This window comes from Marmota flaviventris, chromosome X (assembly GCF_047511675.1).
Source record: "Marmota flaviventris isolate mMarFla1 chromosome X, mMarFla1.hap1, whole genome shotgun sequence".
Lineage (NCBI taxonomy): Eukaryota > Metazoa > Chordata > Mammalia > Rodentia > Sciuridae > Marmota > Marmota flaviventris.
Window position 1 is genome coordinate 69,566,747 of NC_092518.1, and position 24,600 is coordinate 69,591,346.

At 34.4% G+C, this 24,600-nt stretch overlaps 1 protein-coding gene across 1 annotated transcript in view; it reads left to right on the forward strand.

Annotated features, from left to right (window-relative positions):
- LOC114091206 (uncharacterized) overlaps positions 1-24,600 on the forward strand; it is a 502,987-nt gene that overhangs the window by 193,717 nt on the left and 284,670 nt on the right. Inside the window, exon 6 of the mRNA XM_071606073.1 lies at positions 4,958-4,999. Coding sequence (XP_071462174.1) covers positions 4,958-4,999 — 42 coding nt within the window. The remainder of the gene's footprint in view (positions 1-4,957; positions 5,000-24,600) is intronic.

Below are 24,600 nucleotides of genomic sequence, written 5' to 3' on the forward strand. Positions count from 1 at the left end.
TTTACAGCCATTTTTTTTGAAAATTTTCTATTCCTTTCTCATTTTTTTCTTTCTGGTACTCCCACTATATATACTTCCACTATGCATATTTATCATGTAAATATTATATTGAAACTCAGTTCCTTTCATTTTTATTTTCTCCTTATTCTTCAGATTGCAGAATCTATGTTGTTCTATCTTCAAGCTTGCTGATTTTCTCTTCAAATTAAATGTTAAGTCCCTCTTTTAAGTTTTTCTTTCCAATTACTATATTTTTCAAATATAAAATACACATTTCAGTTTTTCTGTATAATTTATATATATATATATATATATATATATATATATATATATATATATATATATGTATGTTAATGTTTTTATTTGATGAGACATTGTCTATAAATTTCTCTTTTTTGAACATATTTTAATACTTTCTCTGAAGAATTTTTTAATTAAATCTGACATCTGGGCTTGCTCACGCTCTTATTATTATATTTTTCATTGACACATAAATTTCAAGTACTTATGTGGTACAGTGTGATATTTTCATACCTATGTACAATGCACAATGATAAGGCCAGGGTAATTGGTATAAACATCACCTCAGACATTTATCATTTCTTTGTGTTGGTTACATTCAAACTCTTGTCACTGGGTATTTCTTCTCATTGTTGAAATACCTTTACCTTTTTATTGCTGCACTATAGCTACACATGATTCTGGGATTCATTTTGACATACTTATATATGCATATAATTAAATATACAATTAAATGCTGTTAACCATAGTTACCTTTATTCAGAACATGGAAGTTATTGCTGTTATCCAATCATAAACCTCTGTATATATTAATCATCTTTTCTCTATTTCCCCATGATATGGTTTGGATATGAATTATCTCTGAGAGACTCAGATGAGGGAAGCTCAGTCCCCATTGCAACAAAGTTGAGAGGCAAAAGAACCTTTAACTGAAGGAAATTTTTTAGAGGAAATTAAGTCCTTGGAAAGAGATTAATGTAGTTTCCATGGGGCCCCAGTTCTCAAAAGAGTGGGTTGTTAGAAAGCGAGGTCACCCCCATACACTTAGCCTCAGTTTTTCTATTTCTATACCATGTTGTGACACAGCCAAGAGGGTTCTCAATAAAGGCTAAAATGCATAGGGCTGATTTATCTTCAGCCTTCAGCCTCCAAAACTGTGTGCTTAACAAAACTTTTTCTTTATACATTGTTTAACCTGAAGGATTTTATTATAGTAAGATAAAAATGGACTAATAAAGCTCCCCACAATTACAATATACAATATATTACAATATACAATATCCCCACAATATACAGTAATTGTATATATTGGAACTGAAAATATCATATTTGAAATTAATAGCTATTTTTATATATGGGTTCAATATCAGAGTATACTAATGAATTTGAAGGTAAGTTAACTGAAAATAGTTCAACTAAAGCAATGAGAGAAAAAGCTGGGAAGTGACAACAGAGGATGCATGACATGTTCAAAATGCCCAACATACATGTAATTGGAATTCTAAGAGGTGAGGGAAAAGTGAGAATGGAATAAAAACAATATTTAAAGAAATGATAGCTTGGGAAATTTTTTTCAAATATGACAATGGATATCAATCCACAGATTAAAGTTCAGCAAATCAACAAGAATAAATAAGTAAAACCTTACCTATACACATTGTGGTAGTTATTCAAAGTATTGAAAAATCAAAGAAAATTAACCACATGTAAACAGTAAATAATATACACATGCATTGAAATATCACATGGAGCTCCATTATCATGCACAAGTTTTATGTGTTTTACTAAATTTTTTTTTTTAGTTATTGAAAGACATTTATTTTATGTCTTTATATGTGGTGCTGAGAATCAAAACTAGTGCCTCACACTGCCAGGCAAGTGTGCTACTGCTGAGCCCCAGCCCCAGCTCCCAAGTTTTATGTTTTTATGTATCATTTAAAATAAATTTAAGCTGGATGTGGTGGCACATGCCTGTAATCCCAGCAGATCTGGAGGCAGAGACAGGAGGATCAAGAGTTTAAAGGTACCCTCAGTAATGGTGAAGCGCTAAGCAACTCAGTGAGACACTTGTCTAAGTAAAATACAAAATAGGGCTGGGGATGTGGCTCAGTGGCCAAGTGCCCCCAAGTTCAATCCTCAGTACCCAAATAAATAAATAAATTTAATTAAAAGGGGCATCAGTGTTGGAAGGGAAATGCAGGGTTGTTCTGAGGGAGCCTGGAACCACCTCTGAATCTCTTTTGTTGCACCACTTGCCACTCTCACATGTGCTCCTACCATTGTGCTGCCATCCACTGTGACTGCCATACCAGAACAAAGCAGATGCTGGCATTATGCTCTTGAACCCCCTTAACTGTGAGCTAAATAAATGTCTTTCCTTTAAAAAGAAAATATAAAACTTATCAGCCAGATAAAGGACACATTCTTGAAAGCAGCTACAGTTAGGAAGCTGAATTTTAGCAGAAGAAACAGAAGCCCAAACAGGATGAGAAACTGTTCAAATTTTTCAAGGACTAAGGGAGTTCTAGGAAAAGGTCTTTTGATATGAAAACCGAATAGTCCCAAGCAATAAGGATAGTGTGTTCCTCTATTGAGTGTAATTGTGCAGTATCTTGAAATTGGTAAAATAAATGCCAATTTGCATTCTGTTTTTCACAATTGATGGCAGAATTGAATATACATAAATCCTCTTCAAAAATTAAATCAAAATTAAGATGTTTTGACAAAAATAAATGTTGAAAGAATTTATCACAGGAGAATTGAACCTAAGTAAAAGAATTCCTCTGCCTGAAGGAAAATTATCTCATATAGAAGAAATCGCAGAAAGGAATGAAAGGCCCAACAAAAAGTAAATATATGGGCAAAAGATAAATGAATATTACCTGTTTAGGAGAGAAATAACAATAACATCTTATAAAATATGGCATTCATAATGTCAAAAATAAGACAACAATGACCAATCTTTATGTAAAATTCTAGATATTATTTTGAAGTGATAAAATGATCAATTTAATTAAATTGATAGATATTACAAACTGTAGTGTAACAGTTACCAAAACTTTTGATGCAATGAGTCATTTAATCTCAAGGATATTTGTGGTCCTAAAGAATGTTTGTTTATGTGGGTTAAATCTATTGATATTTTCCATAATTAAAAATCCAACTATAATAAGCCAACTGTGTATTAACATAGGTGTCATATGTTAAATAAACAGGTTTTCTAAAACTAAACTAAAATTAAGAAGAATTGTTTTTTTAATAGATTTCAAATGCTATTAATTCTGTTTTCATAGGAGACAGCATATTTGCATTTGCATTTAAAATATTATACTCTCACATTCCATAAGCCTCTGTATTAAACCAGTGAGTATTCATGAAAACGTCAAATGAAAAAAATGTGATTTTAAGATTATTATGAAGATAATTTTCACATTATTCCCTGAAAATATTTTTGGGACACAAATTTTTTTTTTCTAAACCAGACTTTAAAAATATGTTTTAGGGCTGGGGATGTGGCTCAAGCGGTAGCGCGCTCGCCTGGCATGCGTGTGGTCCGGGTTCGATCCTCAGCACCACATACAAACAAAGATGTTGTGTCTGCCGAAAACTAAAAATAAACATTAAAAAATTCTCTCTCTCTCTCTCTCTCTTAAAAAAATATGTTTTAGATTAACCATGGAAAGATTAACAAAAGATGACATAGACAAAACCTAATAGACAAGAGGAAATAGAATCTTATAAATATTTAATTGAAAAGAGGAATAAAAAACTGATGGAACAAAGACAAAATACTATAAAATTATATACATAAGTGCATATCTATTGATAATTACCTTAAATTTAAATAGTTTACTATTCCAATTAATATAAATTAAAATACACAAGAAATTAAAATTGTATTTAAATTATTTTATTAGAGTTGTACTCTAATTATAAGAACACAGGAGTAATGAAACTGGAAGAATGAGAAAAGATATGTCTTTTAAAGCTGAAAGGGTGTTGTGAAACAACCCAGATGACTGTTATACATAGTACAGTGAATGAAAGAAGCCAGAGACAACATAATGCATACTCTGTTTTTATTTATATGAAGTTCAAAGCAGAAAAATCATTAAGAGACAATTTAGGATATTTCTACTCCTTTGAAGAAAGACTGAGAAGGACCACATGTAGCCTTTCTAGAGTATGGGAACCATTTAATATTCTTACTTTTTTGTGATCATGCAGCCATACACATATAAAATATATCTTCAAGTTGTATATTGTAATTAGTAAATTTGTATGTTATTTATTATAAAATGAGTAAATTAAGTTTGTTTTAAAGCTATGGTGTGGCAGACATCATTAAAATATATTTTTTAGTCCTTATAGGCTTTAGCTGTAAAGAAGACTAATTTTGGCAATTGAAAATATGGGACTGAAATATTGAATAATAGCAACATAATAGATAGAAAAATGGTGGTTTGAGTATTAAGATCTTTGTCCTGATCAAAGAAGGATATATGTGTTGATTAGCCAAATTAAGTCTGCCATGCATAAAACTCTTATATTAATTGTACATAAATAGAATGTGTTGACTAATAGAGGGGGAAACCAAGAGAATGAGGAATAGGTAATTCAGTAGAATGCAAGGAAATATGGTAAATGGGCCCCAAAATATCATGGTCCATTAAAGACATAAGATAAAATAATAAAGAAAGAATAAGTCCAAGTGTATCAAAATCAAAATAAATGTAAATGTATACAGCTGTCTGTGAAGAGATAGTGACTCATATTAGCTGCTTCCTCAGATTCCAAGTAATAAATTTCTGCAACTTAGAAATAAATGTATTGTTTGAAACATAAATGTATTGATATTTGCTCTGTTTCCTTAAATACAATAATAGATTTCATATCAATAACTACACACTAACTTCTGTTTTCTTTTTGCTTATAGTCTGATCTCAGCCATGAAATGGAATCTGATATCATAGATGTGGTAAGTGGTCTTTCAACACTTTGTTTTATAAAATATTTATTACCATATATTTCTTTATTGTTGTTTATATTCTACTAATCTATCAGTGCTCTTAAATGATTTCAGTTTTTATCCATCAACAGCAATGGCATGGACTGCAAATATAGTTAAATAATTTAATTGGTGCACATCTGAAATTTCAGACTGCATTATTAATAATAATATTTTAATAGTGTTTGCTATTTATACTAGTTAATATATATTTCGCTAAGTCAAAGTGATACCTCATTATTCTTCACATTTACCCACTGTAACTCTTATTTTTCTCACTTTACACATCAGAAAACCAATGTTTAAGCAAGTTAAGTAACTTGCTCAATGTGCAACACAGGTGCCCATTCAGAAGTGCCAGAGCACTCCAAGGCAACTCCATCCACAGGATCAACTCTAAACTCATGACATGATCTACCTCAGACTACTCCTATTTCTCTCTATGTTCCCTCCATCACCTCAAGCCCATTTCTTGAGGCTAGGATACTAATTCCTATAGTATTCTATATAAAATATAGGTAAACATATATAATAAATTTTAAAATATATTGATATTATTTTTTGGCATACAAATGAAATTGGATAAAAATCAAGTAAATAAGTAACTGCTTCTTATATAAGATTATGTTTTAGAATATGAGAGAAAGATAACCCATGAACCTAGTGAAAAAGATATCCTATAATAAGCAAATATGAGAAGTAACTCTCCAGTACATTCTAAAGTTAAATCTAGTCTCTTTACTAACCTTTGTTAGTTGAAACACTCTTCCCATATTATTTTTCTTTTGTGAAGTTTTGCTTTGGGCAGAGATCATAACATATTCTGAAATTTCTAATCAACTAGGAAAACAGGTGTTAATATACTTTATAAGTCAAAATTATTTGAAATTATTAATGTCATGTAGTGACACAGATAGATTCATCTTACAATGTCACTGTTTGGGAAATACTTCACCTCAATTCATTCCACCAAATGTAAACTTGGGCCCACAATTTTTGCCTTGGTTCCCTCTGTTCAGTCTTTTTTTTTCCCCCTTTGGGAAAGAAAAACATGCTCACCCTCTCCAGACTTACCGATTATCAGGAGTTTTTAGTTGAGGCTGAAATAATCATAGAAATTATTTTCCTTAATTCTAGGAAGATTGAGCTAGGATGGATTTGAAAGTCGTTTAAGAGGCTCAAACAATTAGGATTACCATTTGCAAAAGAGGAGCCATTTTTGTCTGAGAAATGACTTCCTTTTCCAATATGTTGATGTTTAAAAGTAATTTATTTGGCTTTAAGATTTATTCTTTGCGTGTGAAAAATTTTCCCTGAGAGATCTACAAGTGTTAAGTATATTTTCTTTTAAGTGCAAGAAAATATTGGGGTTCCTTCTGAAAGACAGGTTTTTTGGTTTTTTTTTTTGGGGGGGGGGGTTGAGGCCAAGTTGAAAGAAAGCATGAAGACATGGAATTCATAAGAGACACTGGAGAAGGAAAAAAGGATCAAAAATTGGTCTGCTTGACAGATTTTTTTTAATTGAACTCAGGAGTATTTAACCACTGAGCAACATTCCCAGGCCTTTTTTAGTTTTATCTTGATACAGGGTCTCACTAACTTGTTAGGGCCTCAGTTTGTTCCTAAGACTGTCCTTGAAGTTGTAATCCTCCTGACTCATCCTTTTGAGTCCCTGGGATTACAGGCATGTGCCACTGTGCCTTGATAATTGACAGTTTTTTTTAGGGTCAGGCAACTGTGATATTTTGTTTTATAACATTTTAATTGATACACAAAACACAAAAGTTATGAATATTAATGGGGTATCATGAAATGTTCAATATATATATATTCACTAAATGATGTTTATACAGATTAAACACATTTATCTCCTCAAAATTTATTGTTTGTGGCAAACACTTTCAGAATCCTTTCTTCTAGATTTTTCAAATATACAGTTTATAATTTATTCCATAATTATTATCTACAGTCTCCATACTGTACAATTATACCTTATAGCTTCTTGGTACATTCTGTTGTAACTTAAAAACCTTTGATCAAATTTGCCCCATCCCTCACCCTTTCTCTGTTCTAGACCCCTACTATCACTCAACTCTAAATTTGATTAGATCAATTTATTAGGATGCACAAATGAGTGAAATAATGCAGTTTTTTGTCTTTCTTGTCTCACTTTAATTTAACATAATGATCTCTAGTTACATTTATGTTGTTAAAAGTGGCAGGGTTTCTATTATTTTCACAGGTTAATAGTATTCCATTGTGAATATGTACCACATTTTCTTTATCAATGGTTATTGAGCCTGGTAGTGTAATTAACAAAACAGTGCAGATGTCTATTTGACATACTAATTTCATTTCCTTTGGATATATGCCCAAGAGTGGAACTATTCAATCATGTAGTAGTTCAAATTTTAATATTTTGAGGAACCTCCATAGCAGCTTTTTAAAAAAATATGTAGTTTAATATTTGCTTCTGGAGTTAATTATCTGCTCTGTAAGTATCACTGCATACTTCTTAAAATGTAAACACATTTAAATTTATCATATTTGCTACTAAGCCATTTAAGTTAGGCTTGAAATTAACAAACCATAGCAAGTAAGCAAACAGCTTTTGGAATCAAAATATAAATAGAAGACCAACTCATGAATTTGCTTCTTTTTCTATTTTACTGAGGCAAAATGTGTGAGTGTGTACAAACATATAAAAGTTCCCTATGAAACAAGAGTCTACCTTCTCAAAGGTCTAAATTATAGTCTAGGGTACTTAAAGGGTAGCAGCATCTAGCCACATGAAATTTTCTGATTCCCCATAATATCAGGGGATAAAAATCAATAAGTTTAAATTTTTGCTTATTTTTCCCTTTCAAAAATTTTCAAGTAAGATCAAAATATTGTGTCCAGAACTGACTGCTATTAAATTCCAATTCAACATCATTTAAAGTAATGTAACTACACATTCGGCATTTTCAATAGGAAGGTTAATTCGTTATTGTGCAGACTACCTGGAACTGAAGCACTCTGTCCCTATCTAATTTGTGCCTTCCTGGCTCCATCATGCTAACTGCCCCCACCCACTGACTCAGTTAAACTGATAACACTGTGCAAAAAATAATATATTATACATTTATAATTTTAAATTATATACAGCCAATTCAAAAACAAAAAAAAAAATATATAAAACCCAACAACTACCCCCATACCGCCCAACCCCTAGTCAAGACTTGAGGAGTTCAAGTCTCCATTTGTAGTCAAATGAGTAAGTTAAAGGAGAGAAGGGAGAAGGGGAAGGCTCACAAGGCCACAACTACAGAGATAGTGTAAAATTCAAGTCCCAAATTTGCAAGTATGAGCATGGAAAGAACTCATATACTCTAGTATCCTGTCTTCAACTAACAAGTCCTGCCCAGGACATGAAGATCAAACCAAATCAGGATTCTGTGCCAAGTGAAATTCTAAACCTATAACACATGCAAGCTGTGAAAACAATTCAAATCAGCAGCTGGTAAAGCAATCTAAGCTAATGGCATCATTTCCATTTTCCTCTGTGTCTTGGACAGACCTTACTTCAAATCATTCCCAATCATTTCAGCAGCTCAAAGCTCTCATATGCAGAGACAGGGAAGAGAATAACCAGCTATAAAATTTGATCACTTTATTCATGTATGAGAAAATAAACAGTGGGTTTAATAATTTGCATCCCTAAAAACTGTTCCTTTTTCTCTACATCCTCACCAAGACTTGTTATCTTTATTCTTTTAAATATTAGTCATTCTTACTTGGGTAGATTGTATCTCATTTCAGTTTTGAATTGTAATTCCTTGATTATTAGTGATGCTGAACATTTTTTCATGTACCTGTTGGCAATTTGTATCTCCCTTTGAAAAATGTCTATTCAGTGCTGGGCATACTGGTGTATACTTATAATCCCAGCAACTCTGTAAACTGAGGCAGGAGGATCACAAGTTTGAGGCCATACTCAGCAACTAAGGTACACCCTCAGCAATCTAGTGAGATGCTGTCTAAAAATGAAAAGTAAAAAAAGTACTAGGGATGTAGTTCAGTGGTAAAGTACTCCAGGGTTCAACCAAGTACCAAAAGAAAAAACAGGAGGAAAAAGAAGAGAAATGTCTATTTACATATATTACACATTTTTCTTTTTAAAAAAAAATCTTTATTTTTAATTATTTTTTTTTTTTTATGTGCTGCAGTCTGGCTGGGCACAATTCAGGAGCCACTTGTCAAAAGAAACAAACTTTATTTGTAGAACAACACACGCCAAACAAAACAGCTCCTCAGGAAAACCTTCAGAGCCCAACTGCCACCATGGGCTTCCCCCAAGCCTCTCCACCTCCCCCACTCCTCCTGCTCTTGAGGCCGATTGGCTGGGTCGCGTGGGAGGAGCCAAAAATGTCCCCCAATGAGCAGCTCCGTAGTCTGAAAGGGCGGGGAAACAGCCCAATGAGCATCACCGCAGAGGAGCCAATCAGCTAGATGTTGCTGGGGCCGCTGTGAGCCAATCATCAGCTGGCAGTCTGAAAGATTGCTGGGGCCCCTTCGCTGTGGCTCTCAACAAAAAAATATCTTTATTTTTAATTATATTTTTTTTAATGTGGTGCCGAGGATCGAATCCAGGGCTTCATGCGTGCAAGGCAAGCCCTCTACCACTGAGGCACAACCCTGACCCATATTACACATTTTTCAATTGGGTTACTTATTTATAATTTAATTTTTACAGTATCATATTTTCTGTATTGAGCCACTTATCAAATATATACATTGCAATTATCTTCTTTCATTCTGTAGGTTGTCTCACTGTTCTTTTGAGTTTTTACTTTGCAGTGTAGAAACTTTTTTGTTTGATATAATCCCATTTGTCTATTTATGCTTTCCTTTTCTAGGCTCTTGGGGTCTTTTCCATTCTAATATTCTGAAACATTTCTCCTGTTTTTTTTTTTTTTTTTTTTTTTTTTCTGGTGGTTTCATAGTTTCAGTTTCTTACATAAAAGTCTTTAAATCACATAACTTGTTCCTTGAAACTGGCAAGAGAGAGGGATTTAGCTTCATTTTTGCACATGTGGATATTCAATTTTACCAGCACCATTTATTGAAAATACTAACCTTACATTTTATTAAGAATAACTTGTGTTTACATTCATCAATATATTGGTTTGTAGTTTTCTTTCCTTGATATATCTTTATCTGGTTTTAGTATTAGTTTGATCCCTGATTCATAAAAGGAATTTGGGAGTATTTTTTTCTTTTTCTATTTCATGGAATAATTAGAACAGGATAGCCACTAGTTCTTCTTTAAAAGTCTGGTATAAGTCAGGTATGAATCCATCTGGTCCCAGGCTTTCCTTTTTTGGAAGGATTTTTATTACAGTTTCAATAATATTGCTTAATATTGATCTGTTTAGGTTTCCTATGTTCTCTTCGTTCAATTTGGATAGAATATGTGTTTAGAAACTTATCTATATCTTGCTAGATTTTATTGGAATATATGTTTTCAAAACATTCTCTGAAGATTCTCTGGATTTTGGAAATGTCTGTTGTGATATTTCCATTTTCATCTGTAACTTTGTTAATTTGGTTCGTTTCTCCCTTCTGGTTATTTTGGATAAGGGTTTATCTTTTGAAAGAAAAAAAATCATAGTTACATTGATTCTTTGTTGTTTTGATTGTATTCTCTATTTCATTGATTTTGGTTCTTAATTATTTACTGTCTTCTTATGGTTTTGGAATGTTTGCTCCTGCTTTTCTAGGGGCTTGAGATATAACATTAGAGTGTTTATTTGTATCTTTTTTTTTTTTTTTTTTTGGTTAATAGGCACTTACTGTCTAATGCCATTTAGAACTGCCTTCATAGTATCCTAGAAATTTTGTTATGTTATATAAATACCCTTGAGTGATTCTTGGAATTTTATTTCCCTTCTGATTCTTTTTAAGATCCATTTCTCATTCCAAAGTGTATTGTTTAATCTCCATGTATTTATGTGGTTTCTATGATTTCTCTTGCTGATAATTTCTGATTTTATTCCACTATGCTCTGATTTAACATAAGTGATTTTTTTTTATTTTCTAAGACTTGCTCTGTGACCTAAAATATGATCTAATTTAGAAAAGGTTTCATGAGCTTCTAAAAGGAAAGGAAAGTCATCTGTTCTTTGATGAAATATTCTATAGATATCTGTTCGTTCCATTTGATTTAGAGTGTTATGTAGGTCAGAAATTATTTTATTGATTTTATGTCTGAGTTATCAGCCTACTGGTGAGAGAAGTACATTGAAATCACCTAGTAGTATTGTATTGAGTTCTGAGTCTTAATATCAAGAAGTGTTTGTTTTATGTAATTAGTTGCACTGATGTTTGGGGCATAAATATTTACTACTATTATAACTTTTTGTTGTATTGTTCACTGTAAAAGTATGTAGTTCCTTATCTCTTCTGATTAATTTTTTCTTGAAACCTGCTTTGTCAGATAAATACCTACTCCTGCTTGTTTTCATACTGCATCAGTATGCACTGTCTTTTTCTATTATTTTACTTTCAGCTTGTGTTAGTCTTTTCCTACAAGATGAGTCTCTTGTAAACAACATATAAGTTGGGTCTTATTTTTATTTTTATTTATTTATTTTATTAGAGGTTTATAATTACACATAATGGTTGGATTCATTCTGACAAACACATATATGCATGGAAATCAAATTTAGTTCATGATCCCCTCTTTTCCCTTCCCCTTTTCCCTCCATTCTCCCTTCCCTCTCCCATTCTCCTTTCCCTACTAGATTTTCTTTAGATCATCTATTAACTTGTATTTAATTGACTCTTTATGTTATCCTATCCTTTCCTCCCCCTTTCCTTTATTTTACACTAGCTTCCACATATAAGAGAAAACATCCAACCTTTGAGTTTCTGAGTTTGTCTAATTTCAATTAGCCTGATAATCCTCCATTTCCATCCATTTACTGGCAAATGCCATAATTTCATTATTTTTTAATTTTTTTTCTTTTTCATTCATTTTTATTTGTTTTAATTAGTTACACATGACAATACAATGATCTTGACAAATCATACATTTGAATCAGATGGGATATAATTTCTCATTTTTCTGAGTGTACAGATTGCAGAATTACATTGCTCATGCAATCACGTATATGGCGTATATGGCTGAGTACAACTCCATTGTGTTTGTATATATCACAATTTATTTATACATTCATCTATTGACAGGCATCTGGGTTGATTCCATAATGTAGCTATTATGAATTATGCTGATATAAATATGGTTGAGGTCTCTGTAGTATGCCAACTTCAGACCTTTGGGGGAAATACCAAGGAGTGGGATACCTGGATCATATGGTGGATCAATCCCTAGTTTTTCAGGAATCTTCATATGGCTTTCCAGAGTTATTGCACTAGTCTGAAGTCTCACCAACAAGGTACCCTTTTCCCCATGACTGCATTAGCATTTATTGTTCTTTATATTATTGTTCATATGATCTATACTAGTGAATGATTCATTTACTAATAAGAAAAATGTGTATTCTGCAACTTTTGCATGAAATATTCATAAATGACTGATTAGGTCCATATTTGTTCTAGGCTATAATTTAACTCTGATATTTCATCAGTGAGTTTCTGTCTGGATCATCTGTCCATTGATGAAAGTAAGGGGTTAATGCCCCAGCTATTATTTTATTAAAGCTAATCTCTCCCTTTAGGTCTATTAATGAATTGTATTCTGTATTTTTGGGCTTCGATATTGGATGCATATATATTTAGAACTCTTATTTGCTCCTGTTAATTGATTCCTATATTATTATATAATGATACTTCTTGTTTATTTTTGCTGCTTTTGATTTAAGGTTTATTAATCTGATATTAATATTATTACCTCTACTTTCTTTTGTTATCCATTTGCATGGAATAGCTTTCTACTTCCCTATATTTTCATTCTGTGTGTTTTTAGAGGTAAAGTGAATTTTATATAACCAATATATAGTTGGATCTATTTTTACTCATCTGTCACTCTGTACCTTCTAATTTTAAATTTAATTAACTGACATTCAAGTTAATTCTTACAGGTAAGATTTTACTACAGTCTTTATGTAACATTTTTTTTCTAGTTTTATTGTAGTTCCATTCATTCTTTTGCCCTTTCTTATAGCCTGGTAGTTAAGTGAATGACACATTATAATGTTCTTTGATTCTTTTCTCATTATTTTGGTTTGTGTATTACAGATTCTTTTCAATGTGGTTACCTTGAGTTTTTAAAAAGTTTTGATAATAACAGTCTGTTTTGAAATTATATTATTATTGTTTTATATTATGTACATTATATTATTATTTTTATCTTAAAGATAAAATAGGAACAAAGATAACTAAGAAAACCCTGCACTTGCCCTTTTTTCCACCCATCATTTTGAATTTTTGATATCCCATTTTATAAGTTTTTATATTTCCTATCTCTTAAGAGTAATGTAATTTTTTGTTTTTAATTGTTCTTTAGTCTTTAAAGTTATAAATGATTTAAACACCATTCACTTTATTAGATCATATTGAATTTATTTGTATAGTTCATCTTACCAGTGAGTACTATAACTTCCCAAGTTTTCTTCTTAATCATTGATAACTAATTCAGTCTGAAGAGCTTTCCTTAGAAATAGACAGATCTGGTGTGGATATTCTCTCAGCTGTTGTTTCTCTAAGAATGCTTTTATCTCTTCTTCATTTCTTGATAGCTTTGCTGGGTACAGTATTCTCAGTGAACTGTTTTCTTTCTTCTGTGAAAATCATATACCACTCTCTCCTGAATTTTGAGATGTCTTCTGAGAAGTGTGTTAGTCGAATTGGGATACTTATATGTTGTTTATTTTATCTTGCTTTTTTGAGAATCTTTATGTTTTAACTGTGGGAGTTTGATTATATCTTGTCTGTTAGTCGAATTGGGACACTTATATGTTGTTTATTTTATCTTGCTTTTTTGAGAATCTTTATGTTTTAACTGTGGGAGTTTGATTATATCTTTTTTTAAACATTTATTGAGTTGTAGATGAACACACAGTGTCTTTATTTATTTTTATATGGTGCTGAGGATTGAACCCAGTGCCTCACACATGCAAATCAAGTGCTTTACTACTGAGCTACAGCCCCAGCCCCTGATTATAAGATATTTTTGGGTATAACTGAGTGTGTTAAATTTGACTAGTGACCTTTGACCTTCCTTTCCCTGTATACTTGTACCTTTCCATAGTTTTGAGAAGTTTTCTGTTACTGTTCCATTAAGTAAGCTTCATACCATTTGGCATTCTCAATTTTCTTTTAAATTTTCATAGCAGCAGGTTCTATGATGCATGCCTGTAATCCCAGTGGCTCCGGAGGTTGAGACAGTAGGATTGCAAGTTCAAAGCCAGCCTTAGCAAAAGCAAAGCACTAAACAACTCGTTGTGACCCTGTCTCTAAATAAAATACAAAACAGTGCTGGGGATATGGCTCAGTGGAAAGTGCCCTCAATCCCCTCAATAACAAGTATTTGCTCTTGTTATACTCTTCCAAAGTTTCTGTAAGCTTTCTTCATTCCTCTTCATTCTTTTCTTTTTTCTCTTCTGTGTATTTTAAAATAACCTGTCTTCAAACTCACTAATTCTTTCTTCTGTCTGATCATTCCTACTATCTGTGTCTTATATCACATTTTTTATCTCACTGAATATTACAACTCATGGATTTCTGTTTCTTATTTTTTTGTTTGCTTCCATCTCTCTGTTAAATTTATCTGTTATAGTTTTGATTCATCTCTGTTTTCTTCAATACCATTTATTTTCTTTAAAATAGCTGCTTTAAAATATCTACCCAAGATTTTTCCCACTTCAGTTACTATCTACTCAGTTTCTGGCACCTTATTTTAATGAGTTGTATGAGGTCAGTTTCATGAAAGTTTTTGATGTTTGTTTTCATGCAATGTCTCCTGTATATTGAAGGTTTAAATATTTATTCCATTCTTCAAAATCTGCCTTTGTGATTGTCTTTCCAGAAATTCTAAACAGATTGCTTATTTTCTCAGAACCTGTAGGCACATCCAGTATTTCAGTACTCAGTGGCAAACTAGGTACTCATTTTCCAAGAATCTGTTGTGGTTGTATTGTTGCTATTTCAGCACTAGAGGAAGATCAAAGCACAAGTTTGCCTTAACTCTGCACTGTCTTATTGTTCAACATGATTGCAGAAGTACCTAAAAAACATAGACTATCCTTACAAGTTTTTGTCTGTGGTTGTAGTCAGCCCACATGCCTTGTCTAATGTCACCTGCCTGTGGTAAGACATTCTGGAATTCTTCCTCTTTCTCTGTAAAATCTCCGTTTAATGAGAAGCCCCAGGATCTTATGTTACAACTATGGTCGCCAATGAAGCCAATCCATGTCACACCCTTATCCCACAGTCTACCAAGACCAGCATAACACTTGAACAGTACCAAAGCCTGCCAGCATAACACTTGAACAGTACCAAAGCCTACAATGAGCTACCTTCTGCTGAGATAGGTTCATGGCTCAAAGTATCTACAACTAGCAATAGGTGATGAAGACCAGAATAGAAATTCAATAGACTATAGCTGTGTCTCCCCCAGCACAGGGCCAATTTCAGAGGCTCTATCCACAAGTAGGCACCTGTGTAGTCTCAGGAGGGGTGCCCCAGGACAATTCTAATGCTGGCCAAGATGCAGGACAAAAATTGAGTCTGTACCACCCATTTGGCAGGGAGCTAGGTGTTTCATCTATCAATGGTAGCCTAAGCATAGGTTCTCTTATTTCTTCCTATTGCTCTTTTACATCACGGCAGGACTGGCACTGAGACTCAATACAGAGTCTTGTGATATATTTCATGTGCTGCTCCTCTGTGGTAGAGTCTGGCTCCCTCCTCTGCTACCTAAGCTTGGGGGTGGATAGTAGAGTGTATGATTTTGTCAAGTAGCTACCTAGTTATAGTCACTCCAACTGCAGAGTGCAGGTATTGACTTGTGAATAGGTGTTGTGGGAATCTGTTAGGCAGCAGGTTTCACCATGGTACTTGGTTTCAATCTAATGTCTAGACATAATTCCCTCCTTTCTCATATGCAACTTGGAGTTGGAGGAGGTGTAACATGGTCAACTCTTTCCTTCCTGTCAATTTCAATTGCTCTTTCCTTTTTATTATGCTAAAACTAGGCACAATGGGCTCTCACTTGGCTTTGTTGCTCTTCTGAAAGTAGTTTGTTTCAAGAACAGTTTTTCAAACTTTTATATGTCTGGGGAGATCATCACCACAGTGTCTTACTCACTGCCATCTTTCTCTGCATCTCTATCCAATTATTATTAGTTTCTACTTTCCTTGTATACATCTAGGAATTTTGTTTTCATATTCTTTCTAGTTACAAAGTTATACATTCTTTTTTACCCTTTCAATAGTTGCTGTTAACATCAATATCGCATATATTTATAACTGTTTATTTCTTAAGCTTATCAATATCTGCATTATTCTCCTAGTTTAACAGGTTGTTTAGCATGCTTTCATGACATTTTAAACTTCTCATGATAAAATGCTACCTGAAATTGAAATTGGTATGAATTTTGTGTATACTTTGTCTTTTGTATCACTTAACCTTCCATTACCTTTTCATCTTGGAAAGAAACAGAATTCCCCTGGAGATATATTTCAATATTTTAACAGCTTAAAGACAATAAGTGGTATTTTTTATTACTTATATAGAAATTACATTATTTGGCAAATCATTTCTTTCCTGTGAATATATTAGAGAGTTTGGTAGAAGTACTTGGGAACTTAACTATCTATCTTCCTATAAGCACAATTCCCTAAAAAAGTCTTTCTTAAAGCTGCTCCAAATGGATTAGTTCTGGATATTATAGACTTTGTTAGAAGGACAATTTATTTAGCATGATCATTATAACTTATTCATTGTATGCTATTGGGAAACAAAGTCCAACTTAATTTTCTATTTCTCAGCAAGAGAAACAATAAGAGAGGTAAATAGGGAACCTACATCCTGGGAACAAATTTTTACTCCTCACACTTCAGATAGAGCCCTAATATCCAGAATATACAAAGAACTCAAAAAATTAAACAATAAGATAACAAACAACCCTATCAACAAATGGGCCAAGGACCTGAACAGACACTTCTCAGAGGAGGACATACAATCAATCAATAAGTACATGAAAAAATGCTCACCATCTCTAGCAGTCAGAGAAATGCAAATCAAAACCACCCTAAGATACCATCTCACTCCAGTAAGATTGGCAGCCATTATGAAGTCAAGCAACAATAAGTGCTGGCGAGGATGTGGGGAAAAGGGTACACTTGTACATTGCTGGTGGAACTGCAAATTGGTGCGGCCAATATGGAAAGCAGTATGGAGATTCCTAGGAAAGCTGGGAATGGAACCACCAATTGATCCAGCTATCGCCCTTCTCGGTCTATTCCCTGAGGACCTTAAAAGAGCATACTATAGGGATACTGCGACATCAATGATCATAGCAGCACAATTCACAATAGCTAGACTGTGGAACCAACCTAGATGCCCTTCAATAGATGAATGGATTAAAAAACTATGGCATTTATACACAATGGAGTATTATGCAGCACTAAAAAATGACAAAATCATGGATTTTGCAGGGAAATGGATGGCATTAGAGCAGATTATGCTAAGTGAAGCTAGCCAATCCTTAAAAAACAAATGCCAAATGTCTTCTTTGATATAAAGAGAGCAACTAAGATCAGAACGGGGAAGAAGAGCATGAGGAAAAGATTAACATTAAACAGAGATGAGTCGGGGAAGAGAAAGGGAGAGAGAAGAGAAACTATGGAAATGGAAGGAGACCCTGATTGTTACACAAAATTACATATAAGAGTTTGTGAGGGGAAAGGGGAAAAAAAACAAGGGAGAGATTTAAACAACAACAGATGGGGTAGAGAGGGAAGATGAGAGGGAAGGGGAGGGGGGATAGTAGGGGATAGGAAAGGTAGCAGAATACAACAGTCATTAATATGGTATTATGTAAAAATGTGGATGTGTAACCGATGTGATTCTGCAACTTGTATTTGGGGTGAAAAATGGGAGTTCATAACCCACTTGAATCAAATGTATGGAAGATGATATGTCATGAGCTTTGTAATGTTTTGAACAACCAATAAAAAAAAGCAAAAAAAATTTCCCAATATAAATATTTCCCAATGAACTTTTTGTCCAACTGCAAATCATAGAAAGATGAATTGATTTGTTCATGTTACTCAGCTATCAAGCATATGGGACAATATTCATAAAGGACTCTGTAATTCTATTCCAGATTTAAAAATATTTTACCATAGTATGTTGTATCTTTATTGTTGTTGCTGTTGTTTATCTTTTCATTTTTTTAATGCTAGGGATCAAACCCAGGGTGGCATGTATACTATGCAAATGCTCTACCAATGAGCTATATCCCCAACTCATAGATTTTTTTAATAGGATAAAAATAGATTTTTCCAAACATATTTTGTAAAAGTATCCTGTACATTCATAGAATTTTATTTCAGTAAAACACAAAACCAAAAGGAATCCATTTATGAGATAACCCATTGTTTTAACTGTGTCTACCTCAGAGAATGAAATCTCCTGCTTTCACAGAATAAAATATTCTTTATCTGTCCTTATATAAGGAGAATTTATTTTCCATTCAGTGTCTTTGAACATACTTTCATGTGAAAATTATGTCAGATATTTTAAATTGATTAAACATGGGACCAAGATGAGGATTGCCGCAGTCTGGCTGGGCACAATCAGGAGCCGCTTGTCAAAAGAAACTAACTTTATTTTTAGAACCACACACGCCAAACAAAACAGCCTCTCAGGAAAAACCCTCAGAGCCTCAACTGCCACCACCGGCTTTTCCACAAGCCTCTCTCTCCCACTCAAGCTTCTCCCCACCTCCCACAATCCTCCTGCTCTTGAGGCCGATTGGCTGGGTCACGTGGGCGGAGCCAAAAAAGTCCCCCAATGAGCAGCTCCGTGGTCTGAAAGGGCAGGGAAACAGTCCAATGAGCATCACCACAGAGGAGCCAATCAGCTAGATGTTGCTGGGGCCGAGGAGCCAATCAGCTAGATGTTGCTGGGGCCGCTGTGAGCCAATCATCTGCCGGCAGCTGGAAGTTTGCTGGCAGCTGGAAGTTTGCTGGGGCCCCTTCAGCTGTGGCTCTCAACATCTCCCCCTCTCTGTTTAAACAACAAGCATGTGGCTTAGGGACCGTGTCTGTTAGGCAGTCCAATTCAACATATGGTCCTTACCCGTTATCGGATGAACTGACCTCTAGGCGTCAGCCTCCTGTCTTAGGTTGGTACCACTGCAATTGGATCATACCCGTCACTGACTACCGGTCCAGCATACAGCTATACTTGTGGATAGGCCTTTGCACCAGTGGGGGGGTGAGGTTCTTTGCCTCACCTCTGTTGGCCCCCAAATTTTAGACCATCACTAGTAGAGGAGGATGCAAAATGCCATGACATTAAGCCAATTGAGGGCTCCTTTGAAAAATTGTACCACCGGTGACATCATCAGCAAAAATACCCCAACACTACCACAAGTCGCTGCACCAACAGATAGTTCACAATGCATACAGGTGAGCTCACAATGTGTCCAGGCAAGTTCTGCAAGCAGTTCAGTGATGGCTATTGTAGAAGCTGTAGATTGGTTTTATCTTTGACTTCACCAGCACTGGGATGAAGATAGGAATTCTGGCAATAATGGCTAAAGAAAAAATTATGTAACATTACAGAAGGCACTAAAAGAAAACACTTTTCTTAACAATTTACATTGTCTTCATCGGCACTGGGATGAAGATAGGAATTCTGGCAATAATGGCTAAAGAAAAAATTATGTAACATAACAGAAGGCACTAAAAGAAAACAATTTTCTTAACAATTTACATTGTCTTCAAGAGAATTATTAAATATAATGAAAAGGAAAGGTGAAAGTAAACAAACAGATCTGTTAACCTTCTTTTTTGTTTACATATTAAAACAATCCTCAACAGTTGTTTACCCAATTTAAATTAAACCATATAAATCACGTGAAAAAAAAATATTTGGATCCATTTTATCATGAGCGCTCATCATATATGATATATGGATATACATACATTCAAACATATAACACAAAACACAAGTGTGCACACATAATATAATACATACAACACATAACCTTATAGTAAAGGCCTTATAACTTTTTACAGGTGAAATCTCCATAGCAATGTTTAAAAACTCTATAGTCAAAAAATAGAACTGATCAGCAAAACATTAACCTAGGTCTGTATGAGCTCAAAAAACAAAATAGAACTTCATGATATGGCAAAGGGCAATAATAAAATAGATATTGAAAAAAGCATCCTGGTTCTGTTGCAGATGTAAGAATAGCCAAACTGGAGTTTTGGATATCAGTTGTTATGGATTTGAGGCAAATCATCTTCTTTTTGGTCTGTAGAAATCGCTTTAGTTAATCTTTCTGGAATCCAAATCGGCTGCTGTTCTCCCTGTGGAAACACATAAACAGACCCCCGACTCCAGACAATCACTGGGTCAGGACCTTGGTTAATCTCTCTGGAATCCAAATCGGCTGCTGTTCTCCCTGTGGAAACACACAAACAGACCCCCGACTCCAGACAATTACTGGGTCAGGACCTTTCCATTGTCCTGTTAGAATATCCTTCCAAAGTACCTTGGGCTTATGCACATTTTTTGGACACATATGCCTTTCCACAGCACTAAGTCCTGATGAATCCAAATTTAAAAAGTTTAGAGTAAAAAGGGTTATTTTAAGTTTATCTTTGGGGAATATATACCCCTTCCCAATTCCTTCTTTTTGCTTTAATAAGTACATTTTAATAGTTTGATGAGCTCTTTCAACTATGCCTTGTCCCTGTGGATTGTATGGGATTCCTGTTATATGAGTAATGCCAAATGTTGAGCAAAATTGTTTAAAAGAGGTAGAAGTATAACCAGGGGCATTATCTGTTTTTAACTGTTTTGGAACACCCACAGTGGCAAAATTTTGTAAGCAATGAGCTATAACATCTTTAGTTTTTTCTCCGGCATGAAGGGAGCCCATCAAAAATCCAGAAGAAGTATCAACTGTAACATGCAAATATTTTAATTTTCCAAATTCTGGCAAGTGTGTGACGTCCATCTGCCAAATATGGTTAGGTATCAATCCTCTAGGATTGACTCCAAGATTAACTTGTGGTAAAAAGGTCACACAATTTTGACATTGTTTTATTATTTGTCTAGCTTGTTCCTTAGTTATTTTAAAACGCTTTTGTAAAGTATTAGCATTGACATGGAACTTTTTATGAAAATTTATAGCTTCTTCTAGTGTAGAGAAAATATGTATGTCATGTGTAGTTTTATCTGCTAAATCATTGCCCAAACTAAGGGCTCCAGGCAATCCTGTATGTGCCCTGATATGTCCTATAAAGAATGGATCTTTTCTGTCCCAGATTAGACTTTGTATAGTGGAAAGCAAAGAGAAAACAGTAGAAGAAGGGGAAATCCTACCAGCATCTTCAAGAGATACTATAGCATTAACTACATACTGACTATCAGAAAATAAATTAAATACAGAATCTTTAAACATCACAAAAACTTGTAAAACTGCATTAAGCTCTACCGTTTGAGCTGATTGTTTGGGTACTAAAAATGTAAAAGTTTGATCAGGGGTAACTACTGCTGCTGTACCATTATTTGACCCATCAGTGAATATATTTGGAGAATTCATGATAGGTGTTTTTCTTGTCATTTTTGGAAAAATTACAGGATGCAATGACCAAAAAGACAATAAAGGATTAGATGGTAAGTGGTTATCAAATGAAACATTAGATTTGCACATGATTATTGCCCAAGTATTTAACTCATTAGCTAACTCATCAATTTGATTCATAGTATATGGAGTAATAATTTTATTGGGAGAAATTCCAAACACTCCCTTTGCTGCTTTTATTCCTTTGAGTATTAATTGTCCTACAGCCTCAGGATACCTAGTAAGAATAGTGTTAGGAGAATAAGATAAACGTATCCATAATAATGGACCTTCTTGCCAAAATACTCCTGTAGGAATATTTTTTGTTGGTAGTACAATAAATAATAAAGGCAAACTTATATCAATTCTATCCAAATGCATATTTTCCATATATGTTTCAATGATTTTTAATGCCTTTCTTGCTTCAGGCATTAACATTCGGGGTGAATTTGGATCTGATGGACCTTTTAGGATATCAAATAAAGGTCCGAACTCTCCTGTTGGTATACCTAAATAAGGCCTTATCCAATTTATGTCTCCTAATAACTTTTGAAAGTCATTAAGTGATTTGAGTTGATCTACTCGTATTTGAATTTTTGGTGGACGGACCATGGTTGAGGATAATAGAACTCCTAAATAATTAATTGGAAAATTTAATTGTACTTTATCTATTGCTATCTCTAGATTATAATTTTTTAATAAGTTTGTAAGTGTGGCATAACATTCTAGCAATGTGTTTTTATCTTTGTGTGCTAATAATACATCATCCATATAGTGAAATATTTGTAGTTCAGGATTTTGATTTCTAAGTGGCTGGATTGCTTTGTTAACATAAATTTGACACATAGTTGGGCTGTTAGCCATCCCTTGAGGGAGTACTTTCCATTCATATCTCTGATCAGGACCTTCATGATTCAGTGCAGGGATAGTAAATGCAAAACGTGGACTATCCTCAGGATGAATTGGAATTGAAAAAAAAACAATCTTTAATATCTATAACTAAAACATACCAGGTTTTTGGCAAAGCAGACAACTGAGGAATCCCTGATTGAGCAGGTCCCATAATAACCATCTCATTATTAATGGCTCTTAAATCTTGCAATAATCTCCATTTACCAGATTTCTTTTTGATGACAAAAATGGGAGTATTATGGGGAGATACAGAAGGTTGTATATGTCCTTCTGCTAATTGTTGTTTGACCAGGTCATGGGCTGCTTGTATCTTTTCTTTAGTCAGGGGCCACTGAGGAACCCATACTGGTCTTTCTGATTTCCACGTAATTTTTATTGTCTCAGTGGCCCTTTCTGAAAATCGAACCCATGTCTGTCTGTTCCTTGATCTATTTGTATTGGTGCTGCTATACCTTGTTCTTGTTTTTCTAATCTTTTTCCTTTCCTAAAACCTTGTCTAGTCATAATAGTGGGTGCATTTTGGTTGATGTTATTTGTTAATGTCAAACCTAATTGATCTAGGACATCTCGTCCCCATAAATTTACGGGAAGATGATCCAATACATATGGCTGTATAGTTCCTTCACATCCTTCAGGATCCTTCCAATCTAATACCATTGCACTTCTATGGGGATTAGTTGCCACTCCTAGGCCTCGAAGCGTTTGAGTGGCTTGTTGTAATGGCCAATGTTTTGGCCATTCTTGACGAGAGATGATGCTAAGGTCTGCACCTGTATCCAGTAGCCCATTAAATTCATGTCCTTGAATATTTAGTTTTAGCATGGGGCGAGAATCTAAATTTAAAGAAAGCATAGCCCAATCTACACCTGTGGAGCCTAATCCCTTGGAACCTCTTTCTACAGTACGACTGGAAAATTTATCATGTAGGCTGGGTATTATTAGTAACTGTGCTATTCTATCTCCTGGTGAAATTACTGATATACCCTTTGGAGAACTGGCTACAATTTGTATTTCACCTTCATAATCGGGATCAATTACCCCAGGACTTATCATAAGTCCTTTTAGAGTAGAAGAGCTGCGTCCCAATAATAAGCCTACTGTTCCTTTGGGAAGAGGTCCTTTCACCCCTGTGGGAATGATTTGAACTCCCATCTCTGGAGTTAGTACTGCTCTGGCGGAGGCGCAGATGTCCAACCCTGCGCTCCCTCTGGTTTGTCTGATGAGGGATCTGATGGACAATGTGTCCTGGGCACTACCCTGATGGGGTTGCTGGGTTCCTCCAGTGCTCCGTATATTTGTGGTTTTGGGCCCCGGAGCATTGGGCCCCCCTGTCCATTTTTTGGCAATGGAGCCCGATGCCTTTCTCCACGATATCGTGGATAAACACCTGGTCCTTGTTCATTTTTTGATAATGGAGTACCCTCTATGGTGGTTTGAGAACGGCATTCATTAGCCCAATGTCTCCCTCTACGGCATCGTGGGCAAATACCTGGTATTCTACTCCTTTGATACCTAGTTTTGTTAAACCTTCCTCCTATGGGGCAATTCCTTTTAAAATGTCCTGTTTGTTCACAATTGTGGCATGTTCTTGGCCTGGCATCTAAAGCCTGTTTTACTGCAGCTGCCACAATTTGCCCTTGTTCATTAATGTCTCTGGCATCTAAAGCCTGTTTTACTGCAGCTGCCACGACTTGCTCTTGTTCATTAATGTCTCTACATAATTTAATATATGTGTTTAAATCTTCATGTTTCCATGGTCTAATGATATCTCTGCACCAACGATTCGCTTGCTCATAAGCCAGGTGTTTTAGTAATGGCATTGCTTGTTCTGTATTCCCAAAAACT